Source organism: Notechis scutatus, chromosome 6 (genome assembly GCF_049901735.1).
Source record: "Notechis scutatus isolate UNSWTSFEM ecotype Mainland chromosome 6, rNotScu1.2, whole genome shotgun sequence".
Taxonomy (NCBI): domain Eukaryota; kingdom Metazoa; phylum Chordata; class Lepidosauria; order Squamata; family Elapidae; genus Notechis; species Notechis scutatus.
In genome coordinates, this window is record NC_142014.1 from 3,922,103 (window position 1) to 3,948,097 (window position 25,995).

The 25,995-nt window shown below is 43.1% G+C and overlaps 1 protein-coding gene across 7 annotated transcripts in view; it reads left to right on the forward strand.

The window, feature by feature from the left end:
- The window catches only part of FRMD4A (FERM domain containing 4A), a 364,998-nt gene that overhangs the window by 239,541 nt on the left and 99,462 nt on the right, over nt 1-25,995 (forward strand). For all 7 annotated transcript variants that reach the window (XM_087969199.1, XM_087969200.1, XM_087969198.1 and 4 more), the window contains exons 3-4: nt 17,220-17,314; nt 24,075-24,167. In XM_087969199.1, coding sequence (XP_087825325.1) covers nt 17,220-17,314; nt 24,075-24,167 — 188 coding nt within the window. The remainder of the gene's footprint in view (nt 1-17,219; nt 17,315-24,074; nt 24,168-25,995) is intronic.

Genomic DNA, 25,995 nt, shown 5'->3' on the forward strand with positions numbered 1-25,995 from the left:
TAAAAAAAAAACAGCTCTGGTTTGGCCTAACCAGCATTTTTTTATTCCCGATGATCAGCTGTTCTGGGATTCCCCTCGCTGTCTTACTGCTTCACCCAGGAGGCCAAAAAATGGAACACGGGGGCGGGGGGGCTTGCACCCAAAAAAGAAGAAGAAACCACACTCACCCAGTCACATGGCCATGCCCACCTGGACACGCCCACCTAGCCACACCCACCAAACCGGTAGTAAAAATATTTGCATCCCACCCCGATCCAATTCCAACCAATCATCCTATTTAGTTCATAGAGAGGAGTTTCCTGAGGATGAGCTCCAGCACGACTCCAAGAGCTTGGAAGACAAAACCTGTGGTTCCTGTAACCGGCCCAGGTTGGATCCTACATCCTTTTAGTGTTTGGCTATATTTCCATTGATGCAGTCTAGAACTTCGTTGGTGTCAGCGTTCCAACTAACCAACTCCAACCCAAAAAACAAGCATTTCCTCAAAGTTCCATTTTATTAAAATTGTCCTATTGACCCAGCTGAGAAAACCTGAATCGGAGAGTTCCGGGTTTTCCCTTCCCAAAAGAGAAATCAAAGATCCATCCCTTGCGTCCATCAGTCCATCACATGGCCCAATCAAATCTTCATCCCAACTGGAGACATCCCTCCAGTCACTCCCCTCCAGGTACAGGGCAACATGTCCTTGACTCTCTGAGAAAGGAGTGTTGTTGTGTCTCTGTGAAATCCCCCCTCCCAAATCCCCAGGCACTGAATGTGGCAGCCTCGAAGCTTCCAAGTTCAAAACAATGGCTTCCAAGGCTGACAGTTGGCTTCTTTGGCAGCTGCATCACATTGCTGACTCCTACTTAAGTAGTGCTCCACCAGGACGCTTACATCCTTCTCACAGGCACTGCTGATGAGTCAGGTAACATCTATTCTGTACCTGTGCATCTCTCTAAGTTCAGGACCTGGCTTTTCTCACCAGTGAACTGGACAATAACAAAGTTGGAAGGGACCTTGGAGTGCCTTCTAGTCCAATCCCCTACTCATGCAGGAGACCTTATACCATTTCAGACAAGTGGTTGTCCAATCTCTTCTTCAAAACCACCAGTGATGGAGCATCCACCAACTTCTGGAGGCAACTTCTGTTCCACTGACTGATTGTCCTCATGGTCATGAAGTTCCTCCTTAATTGCAGTTTGCTTCTCTCCTTGGTTAGTTTCCATCTGTTGCTTCTTGTCCTGCCCTTCAGGTGCTTTGGAGAATAGCTTGACCCCCTCTTCTTTGGGGGCGCCCCCTACTACATCTTGTTGAATAGATTATTACAGTAACGTGAAAGGCTTCTAGGAACTCGGAGAAAGATACTGAAGAGTTATGCGCCTTAAACAAGTTTATTTGCATAGTTGTCCACAGACTCGTTTTGAGGATCAAGAAAACACTTGGATGGACCAAATATTTGAAGCAGCACTTTCACACAGCAACTTATCCAAGACTCCTACATTATCCTGCCAAGGTTGTCCTTAGCAATTACATCTGATAACAAGGGAAAACGGTTTTTAATATCAGTACTGTTCCAGTTATGAAATGCTGCTCCTTTGAAGGATGGCTTGACATCTTCATTGCAATTTGATTTTTTTCCCGTTCCCAAGTAATGGGTAAAAAAAACATTTACCACTGTTTTGGAAGTGATTTTTTTTTTTCTGGGAGAACAAAAGAACCTGCTCCAGGTATAAATACTATTTCAGACTCTTTTATTGACAAGACCATAGAGTTTAGGCCACTGAATGTCATTTTTCCACTCTAGTTTGGTCACGCCTGACTTGGAAGACCGTGTTCTGGGCTAGGAAGTTTAAAAATAGACTTTGACAAACTGGAGAGATTTTTCAGAGGAGCTCTTGCGGGAAGCATTAGGCTAGGAACCAAAAGGAAAATTATGGGTATGTTTGGCCTGAGGAAGAGTGAGAGAAGATGCAAGAGAAGCTGTCTACAAGAGAGACCATTGTAGACCAATGTGATCAGGTACCAGGTCTATACTACCATATGTGGTGGACATGCCCAAAGGGGAAAAATACTGGACTAAAATACATACTTGGTTAGAAAAAAAACAATAAAGCAACACATAGATTTGAAACCAGAAATATTCTTGTTGGGTATATTACCAGAACAATATAATAAAGGGAAGGCATACTTAACTTTACATGTATTTACAAGGCAGTAAGAATTGTGCTTGCACAAAAATGGAAAAATGAAGAGATTCCTAGAGATGAAAATGTTATGAAAAATACTAAAATGTGCTGAGATGGATAGATTAACACTCAAAGTCAGAGGTGGGTATTCAGCAGGTTCTGACCAGTTCTGGAGAACCGCTAGCAGAAACTTTGAGTAGTTTGAAGAACTGGCAAATCCCACCTCTGACTGGCCCCACCCCCATCTGTTTTCTGCCTCCTGAGTCCCAGCTGACTGGTTGCCCTGCACAGGAGAATGGAGCTGGAAAGCAGGTTAGTGGGGTGGGAAGGGAATGGGATTTTGCAGTATCCTTCCCCTGCCACGCCCACCAAGCTGGTTCCATGCCCACGGAACCAGTAGTAAAATAACACTACTCAAAATAAAATAAAATAAACAGAATACTTTTTAACATGGGACTTGCTTTACCAATGGCTAACTAACTAACAGTGGCTACAAGGGACGTGGTGGCTCAGTGGCTAAGACGCTGAGCTTGTCGATGAGAAAGTTCGGCGCCCCGTAATGGAGTGAGCTCCTGTTCCTTGTCGCAGCTTCTGCCAACCTAGCAGTTCGAAAGCATGTAAGAAAAATGCAAGTAGAAAAATAGGGACCCCTTTGGTGGGAAGGGAACAGCGCTCCATGCGCCTTCGGTGTTTAGTCATGCCGGCCACATGACCACGGAGACGTCTTCGGACAGCGCTGGTTCTTTGGCTTTATAATGGAGATGAACACCACCCCCTACAGCCGGAAATGACTAGCATGTATGTGCAAGGGGAACCCTTTAAGTCAGGTCTAATGTACAGTACTAATGGTAACTTATAAAGGGCTGTGAATTGAAACACCTTTCATGTAGTTGATGGTTATTCACTTAATGACCGTGTGACTAACTTGACAACTGCAGGGATTCTCTTAACAGCTGCATCAAGAAAGGTCATAAAATGGGGCAAAGTTCACTTAAAAGCTGTCTCGCTTAGCAACAGAAATATTGTGCTCTGTTGTGGTCATAAGTCGAGGACTACCTGCAGCTACGACGGTTGTGGCACCCCAGGCCACGTGATTATGATTTGCAACTTTCCCAGCTGGCTTCTGACAAGGAAAGTCAATGCAAGAAACCTGTCAGATTGGGTGGGACTCACTTAATGTCCGCCTTGTTTTAGCGACAGAAATTCCAGCCCTAATTGTGGTGCTTAAGGGGAAAGCTTATCTGTACGCAATTAGAATCCCTTCCAAATTTGCTTTCTTTTAACCTGACAGATTTTATAAACGGAAGGACTCCCCTTGTTTTAACATTTTCATCCGCAAACAATATTGTCTTTTGGGGGGACAATTCCTACTTTAAAAACACACCACTGTGAGCAGCGAAACAAAGGAAATTGCCTTGGAGTGTCAGCGAAAGCCGCAACCGTCTTTCTAATATATCACCAAATGTATGTTATTAGCCGTGTTTGGAATAGATACGAGAGCAGAGCATTATTTTGGAAAAGCGGCTTTTACAGGGAGACAAATCAAATGGACGTTAACCGTGGCGTTTTCAGGCCGAGACATCAAACTCAGGGACCTGCTGTGAAATAGTCCTTGTTTCTGGAAAGATTCCTATTACAACTTCAATTTACTTTCCAGGGCTTGGAAATAGCCCGTTCCCCTTTTCCCTGACAGGAACCTAATTAAAACAGCTTGTAAACTGAAGAAAAGTGTGATTCCGCTTGCTATTCCCCTCCCACCCCATGGATTTGCCCCTCTCTCACTTGGTTTGCAACCAGACAGGTCCAAATATTCCTTTCGGGGCGCATTGATGTTGATTTTTCAAGCCTTGTAAACTCTCACCTGTCTTATCCACCCGGCCTCCACCAAAACCCTTGAGGATTTGGGCTTTTTTTCTGCTATGAATTCTTTGCCGCAGTCTCAGCCTTTTTTGCCCCCATGTTTCTTCAGCTGGGGGACCATAATGAAAAAGGAGCCTTAAAACGCAGTGCATAAATCTACTCTAAATAACCAGCGGTGGAAACCCGAGCTTTTATTTTTCCCGGTTGCCAAGGCTGCCATTTGCAATTTAGCATCGCTTGAAAGGGGTCCTTGGAGCTTTGCAGAATCCACACAACACACACACACACACACACACACACACACACACACACACACGTTAGTTAAACTTTCTTCCCTCTGATCCATGGGGGTGGGTAGGGAGGTTTGGCTTCCAATACTGGCAAGTCCTTGATGTATGACCACAGAGAAGCTGCTACAGTTGTAAGTGTGAAAATTGTTCATAAGTTATTTTTTCAGTGTCATTGTAACTCTTTTTTCCAAGTATATGTTTTATTTTTATTCAGAAACATTTTGAATACAGTGTATTGTCCGAGTATGTCATTTACAGAAAGAACAAAAGAAAAACAAACAGAAGTAACAACATATATAGTAATATCAATAATAAAATAGTGTAACAAAATAATTTTAACTAGATTTCTCTTTGTATTAGCTTATTGATACTTCCGTTAAGTATATTGACATGTTTATAATTATCAACCTTCTTTCATACATAAACATACATAAATTCATACATAAATGGTAATCTTCCCTCACCTACTATCTACCTCTTATCTCTAACCACTCATAAAATCTGTTCCATGTTCAGTAATATTCTTTATCTTCTTTGTCCTTTATTTTTAATGTCAATCTATCCATCTTTGCACAGTCTAGTATTTTCTGAATTACGTCCTTATCTATTCTCATTTTTCCAATATTGTGCAAATACAATCCTTGCTGCTGTCAATAGATGAAAAACCAAATATACAGTCCCTTTATCGTAGCCCTCTGGCATTTTATCCAACAGTGTCGTTCAGGGTAGGATTCAGCCGGTTCGCACCAGTTTCTGAGCAGTTTGGTGAACTGGTTGTTGGAAGAAATCATTAGGGCAGAGAACCGGTGGTTAAATTATTTGAATCCTACCACTGGGGTCGTCGTATCTTTGAAGGTCACTAAACAAACTTGTAAGTCAAGAACTGCCTGTATGACTTTTATACCACATGCCTGCTGCCAGGAGACAACCTAGAACAAATGCCTCTGGGTGGGGCATTATTTGGGCCTCGTACAAGATCTAAACCAGGAGTCCCCAAACTTGGCAACTTTAAGACTTGTGGACTTCAACTCCCAGAATTCTGGGAGTTGAAGTCCACAAGTCTTAAAGTTGCCAAGTTTGGAGGCCTCTGATCTAGACCGTGAATTACAGGGGCCTTTCCTAACTGCTCGGGTGGAGAAGGAGACCCTGGACTCAGAACCAGGGTCACCTCTAAAAATACGCGGGATTTGCATGGTCTCATTGTGAGGAGGAGCAGGGGATGGGCTCACACCCTGTTCTAAGTTCATTTCCCAATCTTTGCCCCTCACAAAGAGCCTTTTCAGAGCAACCGGGTGTAAACAGATTAGATAATCCCGCTCTACTCATCCAGCTGTGTGACCACCACCCAACGGAATGTCCTCCTGGGGTGTCAACTATTTTGGTCCTTCGATGGCACACAGACCAGGCTTTCTGCGGAGTTACTAACATGAGTATCCTTAGAGGAAGCCATGCCAAGAGTCCAGCTCATCCTGTTCCAGTGAGGGGACAGAGAGAGAGAGAGAGAGAGAAAGAGAAGCATCTTTGGGTAGGGAAATATATTTTTCCATTGAGCTAATCTAGGGAGCAGAAGGAGTCGTCCAGGAATCATAAGAATTTTTCTCAGTTTCTCAGAGGGATGGAACAAAAGACTCAGCCCCTTTCTTTAGAAAGACAGAGATAGCTGGATGGATAGAGATAGAGATAGAGATAGAGATAGAGATAGAGATAGAGAGATAGATAGATAGATAGATAGATAGATAGATAGATAGATAGATAGATAGATAGATAGATGAGAGAGAGAGAGAGAGAGAGAGAGAGAGTCAGACATGGATAGATAGAGATACATAAATGATAGATGGAGAGAGAGAGAGATGGATAGATATAGATGGATAGATATGGATAGATAGATGAAAGAGGGAGAGAGAGAGAGAGGGATACAGATAGATAAAGATGGGTATGGATAGATAGATGAATGATAGATGGATAGAGATAGATGATAGATGCTATAGACAGATATGGATGGGTGGGTGGGTGGGTGGAGAGAGAGAGAGAGATGAATAGATATGGATAGATGGATAAATGATAGATGATAGAGATAGATAGACAGAGATAGATAGAGATAGATAGACAGATAGATGGACAGAGACAGACAGATAGAGTAAAAATCAACAGAAATTGAGAGTTTCAGGACTAAGGAAGATGATATTAAACAAAATCTTTTTTGTTGCTCTTGTAGCTTTCTCCTAAGCTGTTTCAAAAGTAGATTTCTTTCTTAAAAATTGAAAGCACTATTACAACACTAATTATTATTATTTTTTAAATGTATCATTAGGTATCATTTTAATGCCATTTTAGCATTTAGCTATTGTTAGCTTGGTAATTTCAGTTCATGTAGTCTTCAGTTGCATTATGTTAACTTCTTCCTGTTACACACACATACACTCTCTCTCTCTCTCTCTCTTCCTCCCTCCCTCCCTCCCTCTCTCTCTCTCTCTCTTTCTTTCTGTGCAGAATTGTATTGCAACCAGCGGTTCTACCTGAAGCTGCTCAATAAATTTTGATTTTAAAGGACTGTGTTTATCTATTTTTATGGGGTTACGTTTACATTTTTATATTTGTTGCAAGATGCCTGTTTTTGATTCCGGCAGCTGCTTCTCGGCGCAAATTAAGAGGACGTGAGAAGAAAAGTTCAATTTGTAGGTTGCGTGTCGGTTCCTTTCGCGCCTGTGGAAAATCTGTTTTTCTCAGACAGTTAATAATTTTAGCTTTTTTGAACAGCTCTGGGCCACTTGGTTAATGATCAGAATGCAATCTGTCCCATGTTTTCCAAGATGTTCCTTAGATACTGGAATACCTGGTGTCAGGGGCGGGATTCAAAAATCCCAACAACCAGTTTGCTGCCCAGTTGCTGGGTGGGCGTGGCCATGGTGGGCGTGGCCTACCGGAACTCCCAGTAGGACCGTTTTTCACCTTCCCCAGAGTCCGGAGGCTTCCCTCGGCCCTTCGGAAGCCGCAAACAGGCCCATTTCTGGACTTCCGGAAGGCCCATTTTTCCCCCTCCCAGAGCCTCCGTGCAGACCCTGCCCTTGACCTCCATTGAAAATGGGCCGCCTGGAGACTCCTGGGAGGGGCGGGGCAGGGCGGGCGGGGCCTGCCAGTCGGTCCAAATACCAGTTCGGTGAACCAGATGTAAATTTAACATCCAATTCGTCCGAACCGGTCCAAACCGGTAGAATCCCATCCCTGCCTGGTGTGTATTTATGACCATTGCAATATCCCGAAGTTGTTTGACACACACACACCCCTTTGCATACTTCCCAGCCAACTTCTGACAAACAATGGTTGGATTTGCTTAAGGCTGATTTGCTTAATGACTAGAGGTTTTACTTTACTGCAGCGAATTCCCTTAATAATTGTGGCCAAATGGTCGTAAAATCAAATGCGATTCACTTAACAACTGCCTTGCCTAGCAGTGGGAGTTCTGGTCTCGATTATGTCATAAGTTGAGGATTATCTGTAATGACATGTTAGGGGTCCCGTCCTTCTGAATATCTTCTTCCTTTGGTGTTTATCTTTGGCAGCCTAGATTAATTACAAATGAGCCGTCTGATCTATCTAACTCTAATTAGCATGCCGGTTATTACATCCCTTTAAATCTTGGTTATTTTGTTTGGTTGAGCTGTTGGTTTTATTTGAGAGATGAAGAAAGGAGATTCTCCCAATCCCCGAACCTCAGTCCTTTCATTGCAAGGTTAACTTAGAAGTCTTTGAAGCTTTCTCATTTAGGGGGCTCAGTGGCTAAGATGCTGAGCTTGTCGATCAGAAAGGTGGGCAGTTCAACGGTTCGAATCCCTAGCGCCGCGTCACGGAGTGAGCTCCTGTTCCTTGTCCCAGCAGCTTCTGCCAACCTAGCCGTTCGAAAGCGTGTAAAAAAATGCAAGGAGATCAATAGGGAGCCCTTTGGTGTTCCGTGCGCCTTCCAAGGCATTTAGTCCTGCCGGCCACATGACCACAGAGACATCTTCGGACAAAGCTGGCTCTTTGGCTTTGTAATGGAGATGAGCAGCGCCCCCTAGAGCCAGGAATGACTAGCACGGATGTGCGAGGAGGGGAACCTTTACCATTTGGGTTACAATACGGCCCATGGTTTGTTACCTATGCTCATTGGATTGCCACCAAGAAGGAGGCTTTTAAGCAGAAGACTGGACCGCCGTTTGTCTGAAATGGGGTGTAGGGTCTAGACCAGGGGTGTCCAACCTTGGCAACTTTAAGACTTGTGGACTTCAACTCCCAGAATTCCTCAGCCAGCAAAGCTGGCTGAGGAAGTCTGGGAGTTGAAGTCCACAAGGTCTTAAAGTTGCCAAGGTTGGACACCCCTGGTCTAGAAGATCTCTGAGGTGCCTTCCCATTCTGTTAAGGAATTGCCTTGCCTTGGATCGGTTCATTTTTTGGCGATCTTAGAAAGTCCAACCTGTGCACGGGAATCGATTTGAAGAGCTAGATCTAGGTCGGGTTGCAAGCGAGGGCGGTGGAAGATGGGGAGGAGGAAAGGAGACAAGGATTTTCATGGAAACTCCGAAGAATGCTCCCTTCTGTTTGAAGAACCCATTTAACTGTCCCGGGAGCTAATTTATACCACTTCCTTTCAATAGCTATTTTGCTAATGTATGCCATATGTTAATACCGGTTCTTGTTTGTGATTTGTGGAGCTCTTGCCGTCCCCTTTTTCTTCTTGTAACCTAGAAATTTGGCACAGGCTGGGCAGATTTACGTCCCTCTTTGGAAATAAATCTGAAGGCCAACCTTTCTGGTCACCACCCAGGGGATCCTGGCCCCAATGAGACTCAGCTTTACGTTCTCAAAAGCCTTGGAGCTGTCGGGACGGGCTTTCACAAAGAAGGTTTGTGTCTCTCCTGCCTTGGGAAGCACTCCAGGTGTGTGATGGGTGAGCCAGGGCAAGGATGGGAGGGGCCAGCTGGGTTTTGGGGGGAGCCATGGAGAGGAGCGGAGGACAATCTCGGGAAGGAAAGAGCCATTTTTCAGAGAAGGGGAGGGGGTGTTGTGGTGTTATCTTCACGGGATTCTTTTTCTTCCAAAGGGAAAGTGAATTCGGGCAGGAGGGAGGGATGATGGAGAGATAGAGGGAGGGGGAGAAGAGAAAGAGACACAGAGAGAGTTAATAGAGAGCTGAAAGAGAGAGAGAGAGAGAGAGAGAGAGAGAGAGAGAGAGAGAGAGAGAGAGAGAGAGAGAGAGAGAGAGAGAGAGAGAGAGAGAGAGAATAAAGAACAGTATGAGAAGGAGAGTAGGTAGAGAGAGAGAGATGATAGACAGATAAGATAGTTGGATAGATAGATAGATAGATAGATAGATAGATAGATAGATAGATAGATAGATAGATAGATAGATGATAGATAGATAGATAGATAGATAGATAGATAGAGATAGATAGATAGATAGATAGATAGATAGATAGAGAGAGAGAGAGAGAGAGAGAGAGATAGAGAGATAGATAGATAGATAGATAGATAGATAGATAGATAGATAGATAGATAGATGATAGATAGATAGATAGATAGATAGATAGATAGATAGATAGATAGATAGACAGATAGAAGAAAATGAGAGAGAGGAAGGAGAGAGGGAGGGAGGGAGGGAGGGAGGGAGGGAGGGAGGGAGGGAGGGAGGGAAAGAAAGAAAGAAAGAAAGAAAGAAAGAAAGAAAGAAAGAAAGAAAGAAAGAAAGAAAGAAAGAAAGAAAGAAAGGAGGGAGGGAGGAAAAGAAAAGGAAAGAAATAAAGGAGGGAGGGAGGGAGGGAGGAAAAGAAAAGGAAGGAAGGAGAGAGGGAGGAAAAAGAAAGAAGGGAGGGAGGAAAAGGAAGAAAGAAAGGAAAGAAAGAAGGAAGGAAGGAAGGAAGGAAAGAAAGAAAGAAAGAAAGAAAGAAAGAAAGAAAGAAAGAAAGAAAGAAAGAAAGAAAGAAAGAAAGAAAGAAAGGAGGGAGGGAGGGAGGGAGGGAGGGAGGGAGGAAAAGAAAAGGAAAGAAATAAAGAAAGGAGGGAGGGAGGAAGGAAAAGAAAAGGAAGGAAGGAGAGAGGGAGGAAAAAGAAAGAAGGGAGGGAGGAAAAGGAAGAAAGGAAAGAAAGAAAGAAGGAAGGAAGGAAGGAAGGAAGGAAAGAAAGAAAGAAAGAAGAGGGGGGAGGAAAAGAAAGGAAGAGGAAAGAAAGAAAGAAAGAAAGAAAGAAAGAAAGAAAGAAAGAAAGAAAGAAAGAAAGAAAGAAAGAAAGAAAGAAAGAAAGGATGTTTTTCCTCTCTGGGCATGTGTGCTGCTTATGAAGCTCAGTCAAGGGACTGTCAGGGGAAGCAATCTGGATGGTGTGTCTCATAAAACAGGAAGGCTTATATATACATGAATCGAGACTTCCTGTTAGCAGGAAAGGCATCTCTTGGAGGCCAGAGGTACACTCTGTGTGTCACCTGATTCTGGGGAAGGAAGTGAGTCATCCAGCATTCTCCTGTTTCCCACATTTAGGGCCTTCTTTTCACAGTAGTGGTTGTCCTTGGCCAACGAACGCCTAGGTTGAGGTTATGCTGAATTGGATACCCTTAGTCCTCAGGCCTCCAGGCTATCCTGCCTAGACTGCCCAACTCTGAGCTCCGCACAGGGGCCTCTGTTGAAACTTCTCACAAAACCTGCCTCTCCATATCTCCACCAACTTCCTGATGTGCGCCAACATCTCTTGCTGAATCGCAAGAATCCCAAGTTTCTATAGGAAAAGGTGTTTTCCTGAGGCATTCCTGTCATTTGGCATCCAAGCAGAAGAAATAGCTCCTCTAAAAGCCAACTGATCGAGGGAACTTCTAAACCACAAAGAAATGGTTCATTATCTCTACTTCTGATGTCTCCCGGGGTCGATCAAATCAATGACCCAAGACATGAGAACTGGAGAAGCAACTGGGATCTATGCTTTCGGTTTTCGGTGTTTTCAGCATGAGTCAGGCAAGGTTGGAAGTACATTCGGGTGAGTTTGTTCGGTTGGTCAATCAGGAATTATTTAAGTATAACGGGTGCTTTCCTTTTCCCAAGATGTCTTCCGAGCTCCTAGATTGTCCAGTGATGGTGAGGTTCCGATTCGGAGACAGAAATTGTACTGTGTCTCCCCGAAAATAAGACCCTGTCTTATATATTTTTTTGCCACCCCAAAAAAGGCACTAGGTCTTATTTTCAGGGGATGCCATCCACTGATTAATCTCACTTCCACACATCGCCCCCGGCCTCCTTTTCGCGGTCAGAGGCCTTCAGGAACTACTTCTTCTGCAGCCGGACAGACTTTCCTGAAGGCCTCTGTGGTCAATAACAGAGCTCTGGATCGATCCAGAGCTTTGTTCTCAGCTCCAGAGGCCTTCAGGAAAGCCTTGTTGGCTGCAGAAGAAATGGGCTGGCCAGGCAGGTGTCGGGGTGTGCGAGGCCTGGCTACACCTGTCCAAAGGTAAATAGTAGGGCAGCTCCACCTCCCTCATTGCCACCCTAGCTTAATTTTTACCCAGGCACTTTGGAGTGGGCGGGATCTTAATTGGGGCTTATTTTGGAGGTAGGGCTTATATTGGATGCATGTGTAAAAAAAAAATCAAGCTAGGGTAGGTCATATTTTTGGGGAAACAGGGTAGTCATGTTGGTGTCCTTGGTAGCAGAGCTGGATAGGGAAACAGCTGGTTGGATGGGTATTCATATGAGTAAGATACCAAACAGGTATTGCTGCCTGTCTGTCCATGCTCTCTACCTTCCAGGGAAAAAGAAGAGGACCTCAGCCATCATCAGAAGGAAGGATGCTCTAGGTTTTGTTCCTTAGAAACAGCATAAGACCATAAGTGAGGACAGGTGCTGTAGTTGCCGACCGGAAAAGTCTCTGAATGATGGTGGTGATTCGGTCAATGGGCCATTTGAGCATCTTTTGTGACAGGTCGTCTTCTCTCATCTTCATCTTTCAGTACATCAGAGGTATCAAATGACTTCTTCCTCTCCACAAGGATCATCTTGGGATATTTTTTGGTCTGGGGAGATTTCATCCAGGTCATGGTTATCCCAAAGATGCTTTTCCCAAAAGCTAAACGTCTCAATTATTTTTCCTTTGAAAATGTTTCATTCCACGAGAAGTTTCTTCAGTTCTGAAGTCCAGTTGCCTTTTGGAAAAATGACTTTTGTTTGTTTGTTTGTTTTGGCCTTTGTTGATTCAGGAGTTTCTGAGCTTCTACTGATGTCCTCCAGAAGTATTAGAATTATAGTTATAACCAGTGTTTGGTAACATGATGCTGGAGTATCAATAGATCTAGAAGATCCACAATGGAGACAACTGTTTGTCAGAAGTGGGCTAGGGTTTCCTGACTAAGCAGGGAGATGGACTAGAAGACCTCCAAGGTCCCTTCCAACTCTGTTATTCTAATTGTTCTTCTAACTATGGCTAAGTTTGCATCCAAGAAATACCATAGTAATGAAGTCCACAATCCACATGTCAGTGGAGAGTCTCAGCCATCCGGGTCATGGTTATCCTAAAGGTGCTTTTATCAAAGGGCAACTGGACTTTGTCTATCAACAGAGGGGGAGGGATACAACACTACCTATTTCCAGTCTACAACACAATCCTTTCAGCAGTTCCATGAAGGCTCCACCCCCATTTGCACTACTCAGATGACCCCGAGGACACAGATAAACCTCCAAGTGGCCTCAATGACTCTCAAGAAGAGCGCTAATGACCAGAGGATCTACAAGGAATATTAATCCTTCCATTCCTCCCCACTCAATCAGAACTGAAGAAAGCCTCCTGTGTGAGAAGCGAAACGCCTTCAAGGAAAAACAAAACCCAGTTGCCTTTTGAAAAAGCACTTTGGGGTCAATGGTCCAAATTCTGTGTGAAATTCATTTACCACAAAGTCGTCTTCATTTTAGCCTGGGCAGCTGCCATCTTTCTTTTAACAATGAGCACTTGTAAAAGTTTTCATTTCAAATATCCATGATGCCTTTTATGTTTGGCCTGTTAGATGACTGCATATTCGTGGCAACCTGTTTTCTTTTTCTTTCTTTTTCTTTTATAAAATGTTCTTTGTTTCAGTACATTAGAACTCACAATACTTCAAAACAGGCTGTTTAAACGGCAGCCTGCTGGGTGGATGGTACGGCAAAACAAGATTGGCAGTAAACACGTTGGCTAACATTTAAAAGTCCTGACAGATTAGCTGCAGAACAAATACAATCAAGTCAATAACAGATTACAGCATCATAACAGATTATCTGAACCAGTAACAGATTATCTGAATTATCAAAATTAAAGGACACTATATATATATATATATATATATATATATATACACACACACACACACACATATATATGGTATTCAGCTTTGTTCGGGTATTTTCCCACGTCATTATAGTTGTGCTTTTAAAGTTGGAGCAACGTTTTGGCAGAATCTCATCTGCCATCATCAGGCTTCTGTATTGGGTTCATCTGTGAGTCAGGCTTTCACAGCCGTTTCTGTTTTAAATTTGGGGCTAGCCTACTGCTGTGCCAGAATGGTTTTTTCTTCATCCTGATTAGTTGGGAGTCTTGGTCTGTGTTTATTGGTCTTGGAGTTTGCTGTGTTCTGCTTGGTTGGTGTTTCTAATACCTTCTGTCTCTTTTGTAGCTTTTTTTTTGTCTAGGGACCTCCTGTCTTCTACCTGTCCAAGCCCAACTATGTATATCATGTTTTCCCTTAATAAAACTAATCCTCTCTGTCAAGAGGAAGAAACTTAGGAAAGCTACACAGGGAACAATGTTATTATTAAGATGGTGACTTGATCATTGGTTGCCCTCTCCCCTCTTTGGAAGAGCTTTATAGCTCCCGCAGCCTTAAGAAAGTTCAAAACATTCTCAAAGATCCATCTCATCCTGCGAACCCCCTTTTTTTGAACTATTACCATCTGGCAGATGGTACCGGACAATAAAAACACAAGGACAAATGGGCTGAAAAACAGCTTCTATCCCAGGGCATAACTATTGAATCCTACTGTATAATGCAATATTAATGCAATATCAGAGGTTTTCAATTCAATGTACAGAATGTGAAGGAGGTGTGTTTGTGTTTATTTTCATAGTCATAATGTACACTGAAGATGGCATTTAATTTCGTTGTAGGAGGTGCAATGACAATAAACTAAACTAAACCAGGAAGTTCAAATAATTTACCTCTTTGAGTAATCGCCATTTTCTTCCCCCTAACTAACTCATGCAATAACTGTCAGAAGATAAGAATTATCTCAATTTTTTTTTCAAAGTCTACCCTGTTGGTCAATGAGAACCATCTGACTTCATAACGGATGTTGTAGGTCATGGTTGGTTGCTGCTCTCAGTAACTGTACACATTTTTGTATTGCAGTTCACTTACGCACTGGGGAGCTACGGTAAGCAAGCTGATAGTTTTGAACCACGAAACCCACAATCCCTTGCCATTGTCATACAGGTGTACTAGCTCATAGAAGTTGTCTTACCTTTGAGAACATCAGTTGTGTATTCCTGTGGTGGAGCTAGGCTAGCGAAGGTCACGGTGATGACAGTGGTGGGTTCTCTACCTTTAAGAAAACCAGACTGCTATATTTCAAAGAACCAGGTCCGTTCCTTGAGAGTAAAGTTTTGGTAAAGGGAAGGTAGTCTACAAGTAGTCTTTTCTATCTTCAGTTTCTCTGCCTTAGGTGGGAATTGTAGCTCAACACACCTCATTAGGGATGCACTTGGGCAAGTTATTCCCATTGTACATTTATCTACTCAGTGTCTCCATCTAATAAGAACCCCGTTAGTGTGAACCGGTTCAAGTATTCAAGAAAATCACCCTAGCAAGTGAAGGTTGTCTTCCAAATTCTTTGCCTCAGTAGTCCTTCTTCTCTCCAGCTGCTTTCCCTGGCATGATTGGTTGTCTGCATTCCCTGGAATAGTTGGGTTGCTCCAAGGGAACAGCAGTCAACCAAAACAGGTTGTTTGCTGCTTACTTATGGAAGCTCTGTGATGCTTCAAAGAAACACCTGGTGGGACATGTCTATGGTGATTCTCCATCATCCAAGGTCATAGTTGTCCCAAAGGTGCTTTTTCAGGACGCAAGTGGACTTTCTGGTTTTTCTTTGAAGATGTTTCCCTTCTCATCCAAGAAGCTTCTTCAGCTCTGAAGCGTCTTCTTCAAAGGGAGGTCTTCAGAGCTGAAGAAGTTTCTTGGATGAGAAGCAAAACATCTTCGAGGAAAAACCAGAAAGTCCAAGTGCCTCTTGAAAAAGCACCTTGGGGACACATAGTTGGATAAAGCCTCCATCCCAGAGCCTCTTTGAAGCGAAGCCTTGATTTGAAACAGCGTCGCCTCTTAATTGAAAACAGGCTCCAAGGAATGTGGAGGCCTCTTCCCACTCTAGAGGCCAACCAAATCAAGTCAACCCACTTCAATCTCCACTTTGAGGCACCAAGGTGGAACGAGGGCAAGGCAGGAAGACAGTCTGAATTGAGGTGATGTCTTCGACAGTCTCCTCTTCAACTCATCCTCCAAAACGGAGTTAATCCATAAACAAGTATTGAAGCATACTTGATTCTTAGCATCATTTGGCATCTACCTAGTATATAGTATATGTATACCTAGTATATATCTGGTATATAGTATATGGTGTCTACCTACACTTAGACTGGGTGAAACCAGGCTTAATAGCAGTAACTGGGAGACGGATCTTGGAGTCTTAGTGGACAACCAATTAAAGATGAGCCAGCAGTGTGCAGCAGCATCCAAAAAAGCCAATGCAATCCTAAGTTGAGTTAATAGAGGGATACAATCAAGACCAAGGGAGGTACTAATACCACTCTATAAAGACTTAGTAAGACCACAGCTAGAGTACTGCATCCAATTTTGGTCACTACGCTATTAAAAAAGATGTTGAGACTCTGGAAAGAATACAGAGAAGAGCAACCAGGATGATGAGGGGATTGGACGCTCAAACATATGAAGAACGGTTACAGGAACTGGACATGGCTAGTCTAGTGAAGAGAAGGACCAGGGGAGACAGGAGTATTTGAGGGGCTGCCCCAGAGAGGAAGGGGTCAAGCTATCTTCCAAGGCACCCAAAGGCCAGACAAGGAATAATGGATAGAAACTGAACAAGGAGAGATTCAAAGCTAGAAATAAGGAGGAATTTCCTGACAGTGAGAACAGCCAACCAATGGAACAGAAGTTGCCCTCAGAAGTTGTGGGAGCTTCATCACTGGAAGAGACTGGACTGCCATTTGTCGGAAATGGTGTCGGGTCTCCTGCTTGGGTAGGGGGTTGGACTAGATGACCTACAAGGTCCCTTCCAACTCTGATTATCTGTAGTCAGCCCAACTTGATGTAAATGACTGTGCAGACAGATTGAAATGCGATTTGTTGGGGAAAAAATTATGACGTTTGAGACGGGAAGGTGACATGGGTCGGTAATGCCCTACCTTAGCTTTAGAGATTCTCCAGTTACTAACGTCGGTGGGTGTTTGTCATTCGGGGGGAGGGGTATTAATTTTTGTGGGAGAAGATCCACTGGCTCTCTCGGCCGCGCCTCTACACTTCATGTCACACGTGCATGTGTGTGCACGTGCACAGGCTTATGGTAGAAACCAAAACGTCATTCTTGGTGGCTTCTTGAAGAGCGTGAGACACCAGGCATTGTGAGGTGCATGGCTCAAGCATTGCGGTCTATGAATGTCTCTATTGGGGGGCTGGCTCAACCCAGTCTGTGTCATCAGCTCTGGCCAATGTTGCTATCACTGCGCGCATGTCCACCAGAAGACACGAGTCCTCCTCCATCCCTTGTTTGAACCTCCTCCTCGCCCTTCCCCCATGCTGCTGCTACCTTTCTGAGTGTGTTCTTTGTTGTCTCTCTCTCTCTTTCAGCCCAAGCTTTTATCCAAGGAGCTGCTAGATCTGGTAGCGTCCCATTTCAACCTGAAAGAAAAGGAATATTTCGGAATCGCCTTCACCGATGAGACGTAAGTGTCTTGAGGACCAAGAGTCTACCGTTTAGAAGATCAAGGAAGCTTTGCTTTCTGGAGAAATTGCTCCCTGGATTAATAATCTCTGGAGAATCTCAATCATGGTGGTCCCCCAAGGTGGTTTTTCCAAAAGGCACCTGGGTTTACTTTCTGTCTTTTTTTAATCAAGTTTTTTTTTTTAATTTATATATACATATTTTGAATGCAATGTGTTGTCCAGGCATTTCATTTTACAGAAGGAAATAAAAAACAACCCCAAAGTAACAAATATACTGATAGCTGTTGCAGTAGCAATAGCCCTTAGACTTATACACCGCTTCACGGGGCTTTCCAACCCTCTCTAAGTGGTTTACAGAGTCAGCCTCTGGCCCCCAACAATCTGGGTCCTCATTTTACCCACCTCGGAAAGACGGAAGGCTGAACCAACTGTCAACCGGTCAGGATCAAACTCCTGGCAGTGGGCAGAGTTAGCCTGCAGCATTGCCTTCTAATCATTACGCAAGGAAGGAAGGAAGGAAGGAAGGAAGGAAGGAAGGAAGGAAGGAAGGAAGGAAGGAAGGAAGGAGAGGGAGGGAGGGAGGGAGGGAAGGGAAGGAAGGAAAGGAAAGGAAAGGAAAGGAAAGGAAAGGAAAGGAAGGAAGGAAGGAAGGAAGGAAGGAAGGAAGGAAGGAAGGAAGGAAGGAAGGAAGGAAGGAGAGGGAGGGAGGGAGGGAGGGAGGGAGGGAGGAAAGGAAGGAAAGGAAAGGAAAGGAAAGGAAAGGGAAGGAAAGGAAAGGGAAGGAAGGAAGGAAGGAAGGAAGGAAGGAAGGAAGGAAGGAAGGAAGGAATAGCAATAGCCCTTAGGAGGAGGATGGGATGGAGGAGGAGGACTGTGGGATCCTTGATACTCTCTGAACTTAGATGTTTTCTTGCAGATGTTTCATTACCCAAACTAGGTAATATCAGTTGGGTCATGAAACATCTGCAAGAAAACATCCAAGTTCAGAGAGCACCAAGGATCCCACAGTCCTCCTCCTCCGTCCTGCTCCTCTCCACAAACCCCACTCCCACTGATGGTGTTCCCTAGTTGGGTCATGAAACATCTGCAAGAAAACCACCAAGCTCAGAGAGCACCAAGGGGCCCCTCAATAGAATCACTGGATGGATGGAGGTGTGCATGGGTTCGCTCGCGTCCACACACACACCTGCTTGCGAAAAATTGGGATTCCTGGGAGTCAACTATTCAACTGTGGAGTCCATTCATCCATTAGGTCTCCCTGTCACTTTGGACATCGATCAGAGATGTTCTTGGGAAGCCTCTCCGCCTTCCGCTGTCTGGAGGGAAGAGCCACTGACCTGTGGCAGATCTGAACAAGTGGAGGGAAGGTTCAGGCCAATTAAAGAGGGAAGATTTATATCCTCTGCGGGGGAAACAACCAGGCAGATGCAACCTTATTGTTCCTTGACGGAGAAAAGATTCCTAAATATATTAGAGGATTATTAGCAACAACACCCACTGAAGCTTGTTCACTGTGGATCGATAAACTTGCTGGATACGCAGCATTAAAATGCTGCTTTAGAAAGCTAGAAAAATAGTCTTTGCACTTGGAGAAGACTTTAGATCTGGCCTCATTTCAAGGGCAGTTGATCTTCTTTGTTTATTATTATAGGTTTTTTTTTATTTCAAAAAAGGCTGTAGATGGATTATTTGGTACTTTTTAATTTCTTTGGCAGAAACTGCCTGGGGAAGCTTTAGAAATTGGAAACAGGAAGACATGCAGATGGATGGATGGATGGATAGATGATAGATAGATAGATAGATAGATAGATAGATAGATAGATAGATAGATAGATAGATAGATAGAAGATAGATGGATGGATGGATAGATAGATAGATAGATAGATAGATAGATAGATAGATGGATGGATAGATAGATAGATAGATAGATAGATAGAGATAGATAGATAGATAGATAGATGGATAGATAGATAGATATAGATAGATAGATAGATAGATAGATAGATAGATAGATAGATAGATAGATAGATAGAAGATAGATGGATAGATGGATAGATAGATAGATAGAGATAGATAGATAGATAGATAGATAGATAGATAGATAGATAGATAGATAGATAGATAGATAGATAGATATAGATGAGAGCGTAGATGAGAGAGAGAGAGATTATATAGATAGATAGATGATAGAGAGAGAGAGAGAGAGAGAGAGAGAGAGAGAGAGAGAGAGAGAGAGAGAGATCATGGATGGTTAGATAGACGATAAGGTAAAGGTAAATAGAAGATGGATGGATGGATAGATGGATGATAGCTAGGTAGATGTAGATAGCTAGCTAGATGGTAGAAGCATACTTATAGACTCTGTTGTGCAAACAATTGGAGAAGTGATAGTAATCTCAGTAGTTCCGAGAGTGTTAACAGAATTTTGTAAACAAGGAAAGAGACTGTTGCCTTCGATCCTCTGGATTCAGAAGGTCACCACATCTGGCTGACCTCGTTTGGCTCAGAAACTAACCAGGATAATACCTGGATAGAAATGATAAGGCTGTAGCTCTGGAAAGTCATAAAAATAAGCCAAAGGAAGACCGTGTGAGACCACTTCTGCACAGTTGCCAAGGAAACCACATTCATGAAACCCCTAGGAGTCCATTGTGACTTGAAAGGGAATAAATTTACTTACCCAGGTTAAAACATGAGGGTTGATTTTAAAACATCTAAACCCACTTCTATTAACTGGGTGCCAATTGACTTTCTTCAACTCGATTCATAGTCCATTTTCCAACAAACTTTTTTATTGTTAAAAGGCGTTTATTTTCACCAAGCTCAAGATCTTCGTGAAAACAGAATCGCCTTTGAACAAAATTGGTTCATCAGGAAAAAAAAAAAAATACTCCTGATTTTACAACTTCCTAAGTTTGGAGTCCTGCAATCTAACTTCTTTCTCCTCCAACATCAAGAGGCCACCAGAATTGAAATTGTTAATTTAGCCTGTGTTGAAAAGGAAATGAGAAACCTGCTGCTTTCTGCCATTCTAAACCACATTTTAAAAAGGTGATTCTTCAACTCTGGAGGAAAATTTTGCAAAGCCTAATATAGCTCAAAATTACTTGTAGGAAGGATTTCCATCTATTCGCTTCCCTAGCACGGGATATCAGACTAACAAAATAGTCTGATAGCAACAGACTTTCTACTGGGGAGTTAATTTCGTAATGGAGAGCCATCCCTTCATCTAGGGTGGCCAAAATTAAATTGTCACGCCCTTTGAAAGTTGTTTGATATACAACAGAACTGGCTACTTGTATGGAGAAGAGCTGAGAAGAGTACGGTGGTGTTAAATCCAGCATGCTTAAAATTTGAGCACCAAAGAAATCAAGTTAATGCTTCAAGAATTATCCTGTCAGCCTGTGCACCTTTTGTTCATGTTTATGTATTTAGTTCCATAAATATTTATATCCTCTTGATCTTCTGGAAGATCTCAGCTTTGGAAGGTTATATGGCACAGTTAAAGCCCACTTGGGATGTTTTTCGAACGAGCAAACACACCTCCGCTATTTTGTTTCAGCATCTACATTGGGTTAGCAAAAGTTCTAGATCTCCAGATAGGTTCAGTTAGTCATATGCGTAGAACAAATAATGGACAAAGTGTCCCTGTGCTGACACGAAGGAGAAACTTCCTAATCATGGGAACAATCAACCAATGGAATAGCTGGCCTTCAGAGGTTATGGGTGCTCCATCACCAAAGGTTTTTAAGAAGAGACTGGACAGCCATTTGTCTGGAATGGTAGAGGGTCACGTTCTTGAGCAGGGGGTTGGACTAGAAGACCTCCAAGGCCCCTTCCAACTCTTGCTATTCTATGTTCTGTGTCAAGATCAACTAGATCTGCTCACCTTCCTAATTACCGTGTCCTAGACCCAACTCCACTTGATAAGATGGAGAAGATGCCAAAAAGAAGGACCAATCTAGTATGTATGTTGTGCATCTCTCTCTAATGCTGTTTTTTCTTCTAATGGCCTATCTCACTCAGGAGCAAAGGACAATCCATACACCCAGGGGTGGGATTCTACCAGTTCGCACCTATTCGCTAGAACCGGTTGTTAACATTCTAAACAGCTCGGAGAACCGACTATTAGAAGAAATTACTGGCCTAATCCTGTAAGGAAGGCAGGAAGGAAACATTCTGGTATTGCTTACAGAAACTGCCTCTCCGTTAACCCTTATTCCATTCTTGGTAGGACTAGACTTCCTGTCTCAGGAACTTCTCTGGAGTTTTTTTCCTCCTTTGCTGGTACTTTGCTTTTGTGGAGTGGCCCTTCAAAGTTACAATGGCACTGAAAAAAGTGATTTATGACCATTTTTCACACTTACGACTGTTGCAGCATCCCCACAGTCATGAGAGGCCAGGTGAGGAATGCGTGCCTCGATGTGAGTGATATTGAGTTGGCCACGCCCACCCAATAACATGACCACCAAGCCACGTCCACCCAGTCACATGACCACCAAGCCACACCCACCACCTAAGCCACGCCCACAGAACCGGTTGTTAAAAAATTTGAATCCCACCCCTGCATACACCCCTTAGCCACAATTCATCTCAATGTCTGACTCCACGCAGCATAGTGCTTATTCTAATAATAGTCCAAGTCAAAGATCAAACATTGCAAGAAAAAACAATATTGGTTTCGTTTCTTTAAAGGGACTTTGGCTACATGGCTACATGAAACTGTAGAGGCCTTACTGGGTTGGACAGATCCCTAATCTTGTAACCCATGGGCCGATCCATGCCAAGGCTCTTCCTTCTAAGAGTCACTATTCTACTTTGAACACCGGGTTTTCCAACCAGTCGTCTCAGGATGTCGGTTCGACACAGAAATAATCTAAATGGAATTACTGGGGGAGGAAAAACAGTGGAGAAATAAGGGAAGTATCTCATCGCAGATAGTCCCAGCTGAAGCAGATTCTGAGACATGATGTTCAGGAGCCAAAATCAAATAATCGTGCTTGCTATTAGAGCAAGGGCCTTCAAACTTGACAGCTTTAAGACTGGTGGACTTCAACTCCCAGAATTCCTGAGCTAACTTGACTGGAGGAGGAATTCTGGGAGTTGAAGTCCACCAGTCTTAAAGCTGTCAAGTTTGAAGACCCCTGTCTTAGAACAATGAAATCAGTGGAATGACTTCCCTCTAAATAGTTCTGGGTGCTCCAATACTGGGAGTTTCTAAGAGATCGGACAACCATTTTTTTTCCTTCTTGGGCAGGGGGTTGAACTCGATGACCTCAAAGCTCCCTTCCAACTCTATTATTTTATTTAGCTCTCTCTCTCTTTCTCTCTCTGTGGGTCTTTCTCTTTCTCTCATTATTCGTTCATATTTTTTTGTCTGAGCTTACAAGAAGATCCTCTCTCTTTTGTGAATTTGTTTCAGCCCTAGTTATTCCCCCCGCTTGGTAGTTTGCATTAACAGGATAATCGTCAAGGTTAGGGTTAGGTTTTTTTTTTAAGTTGTAAAATTGATCCTAATTGATAAAACGCCCAATATCTGCAAAAAGATAACTGTCCTTTTGAGCCAAAGTGGGACTATTATTGTTGTCAGAGTGGCGAGATCCAGTTTCTTTGACGGTGGGAAGGGTCTCGAGACGTCAAAAGTCGAGGACCCTCCTAACCCTCTATGCAATCGAGCAACTACTTCCAGCTTAATCAAAGGAAATGGCCCCAGATAACATCTCCAGGCGCAGCTCCATAGTAACTGCCGCTTACTCTGAGTGTGAACAAGCATGTAAGAGAGGAGCAGCTGTGTTTTCCCAAAGCTCGCGAAAGCCAGTTTGACAGAGTTTATTTGCAAGGCTGTTCCAGACATACTGGGTGGCAAATAAAATGTCTGAGACATTGTTTGGCCGTGTTTTAGCCTGTGGAGGAATCTTCCAGGCCTTGTGTAAACTCCTGCCATTAACTGTGTTTAATAAATAAGACCGACAGACTTTCAATTATCACCTCCCACAAAGGGTGGTTAGGACAGCCAAGGAAGGACTCCTTGGCTTTTATCTCTTCTCCTGACCATTTTTTCTGTCTCCAGTTTTTGCCTTGACAGGTTGAATTTTCTGTGTTAAACATCTGAGCTTGAAGTGATACCACGGCCACCTCCAACGGTCTACACAATATTTATCCCACAAGTGCCCTGTGACAGCATTTTTGTTGAATTTCTTATGCTTGCCCGTTGCAAACCCATTTTCCTTGCTCTCAGATGTGTTGATCTTCAACTCCCATGGTTCTTAACCCCAGTGTCTAAGAAGCATGGGAGTTGGAGTCCCACATACCTGGAAATGTTTAGGTTAAGGAAGCTGAACTGGATGACATGTTTGTTAGAGAGGCAGTGAACAGTCACAACTGAGGTGTTTGATGAAGTCTAAGGAGACCCCAGTTGAGGTTCTCATTCAAGGAGACATCTCACCAGCTTTGGGTCAGTCACTGTCTCTCAATCTAACCTTCCTCAGAAGGTTTAATTAATTAATTTAATATTTGGTTTAGTTTTTAAACCAAAGACTTAAAATTAGTGGAGGAAAGAACCAGGTAATGTTAAGTTCCTGTAGGAATGGCAGAGTAGAAGTAACACAATTGATTGGCTAATTCATTCATTCAATTTTTATGCTGCTCCCTCTTCCCTATAAGGTGACTCTGGTCAATGCAATGCAACGACATACAATGGTTTAATGTTCTAATCCCCTTTTCTCTCTCTCTCTCTCTCTCTCTCTGTTGTTTAACCAGGGGCCATTTGAATTGGCTTCAGTTGGACCGCCGAGTGCTGGAACATGATTTCCCAAAAAAATCTGGATTGGTTGTTTTGTACTTCTGTGTCAGGTGAGGATGAGGCTTTTTGGCAAGTCATCTTTCCAAATGAATCTATTTTATCTTACTCGTGGATTTTATTATTTCATCTATTGCCCTGAGACCTCATTGAACACCAGATGTTGACTACCAACTAGGATTCAGAAAGTCATCACAAAAGTCATTCACAGACTTTATCTGTTTCTTATAAAAAAAAAATCTTATATTTTTCTTATATTTGAGACTGGTTTTAGCCGTGTTGTTGTAATGTAGGTACTGATGAGTCAGTACAAAATGCTTGCATCTACCCCTATTCGTCTGTTAACTGTCATTGTTTAAATTGTTAAAAGGGACTGATTGTTTTAAATGTCTTTATTATGCATCAAAAGTGCCATAAGGCTTAGCGATATTTCTTTAACACCCAACATGGCAGAAGTGAGGAACTGTGTTCCAAAATATTTGGCAGGTATCAAATTGCCTAACCTTGGAGGAAATCTGATATGTTGGGGTTTTTTAATCAAATAGTAGAAATCTTCAGTAAATCTCCATCATTTGAACTTCACCCAACATTTTAAGAAAAGCTAATGACAGAAAAGGGGGAAAGGAGAGAGTGTTATACCAATTTTTCTTCTCTTCTCTTCTCTTCTCTTCTCTTCTCTTCTCTTCTCTTCTCTTCTCTTCTTTTTCTTCTCTTCCATTTGCATTCCTTCTCTTTTCTTCTCTCTTCTCTTCTATTCCTATTCCCATTCCTTCTCTTTTCTCTTCTCTTCCATTCCCATTCCCGTTTCTTCTCTTCTTCTCTCTTCTCTTCCATTCCCATTCCTTCTCTCCTCTCCTCTCTGCTCTTCTCTTCCATCCCTTCTCTTTTCTCTTCCATTCCCATTCCTTGTCTTCTCTTCTCTTCCATTCCCATTCCCATTCCTTCTCTTCTCTTCTCTTCTCTTCTCTTCTCTTCTCTTCTCTTCTCTTCTCTTCTCTTCTCTCTCTCTCTCTCTCCTCTCCTCTCCTCTCCTCTCCTCTCCTCTTTTCTTCCCTTTTTTTGCAATAATTTCCTGGTTTTTATTTCTGGAAATTGGATGGTTTTCAAAAGTCTCAGAATCTTACGAAGTGCAATACTGCCCTCTGCTGTTTCTTGGAAGCATTTTTCTTTCTTTCACTCAGCATCCCTATATTCTCATGCAAGGAAGAACATTTTAGTCATTTCTTCCTTGCTATCCTAGCCCACCTCATCCAGTCTTCTGCCTTCAGACTGGCCAATATTGAATGCTGCTGGCAAATCCACAAAGAGGAGCATCCATTTTTCATTTATGCTTCCCTCTATACATCGTTATCTTCTTGTATTGTTAGCCACACCCTGCATAATTGGAGAAAATTCACTCTTCGCACGAAATTATTCCTTTTAGGAAATTGGCATCAAGGCTCTTTCTCAAAACAAGATGGGGGTTTTCTTTCAGTCCTTGTGTGTAGGCCACGTTTTCTGATCTTGCACACTGTTTTGTGTTGTTCTCTGCTCTGGCTGGTGTCGGCTTTGACTGTGTCCAGCCACTTGTGTCCTTTGGTGGCCTGGTTTCCTTTTATCGCTAAAAGGAAGGAAGGAAGGAAAAGGAAGGGAGAGAGGAAGGAAGGAAGGAAGGAAGGAAGGAAGGAAGGAAGGAAGGAAGGAAGGAAGGAAGGAAAAGGAAGGGAGAGAGGAAGGAAAGAAGGAAGGAAGGAAGGAAGGAAGGAAGGAAGGAAGGAAGGAAGGAAGGAAGGAAGGAAGGAAGGGAGAGAGGAAGGAAGGAAGGAAGGAAGGAAGGAAGGAAGGAAGGAAAAGGAAGGGAGAGAGGAAGGAAGGAAGGAAGGAAAAGGAAGGGAGAGAGGA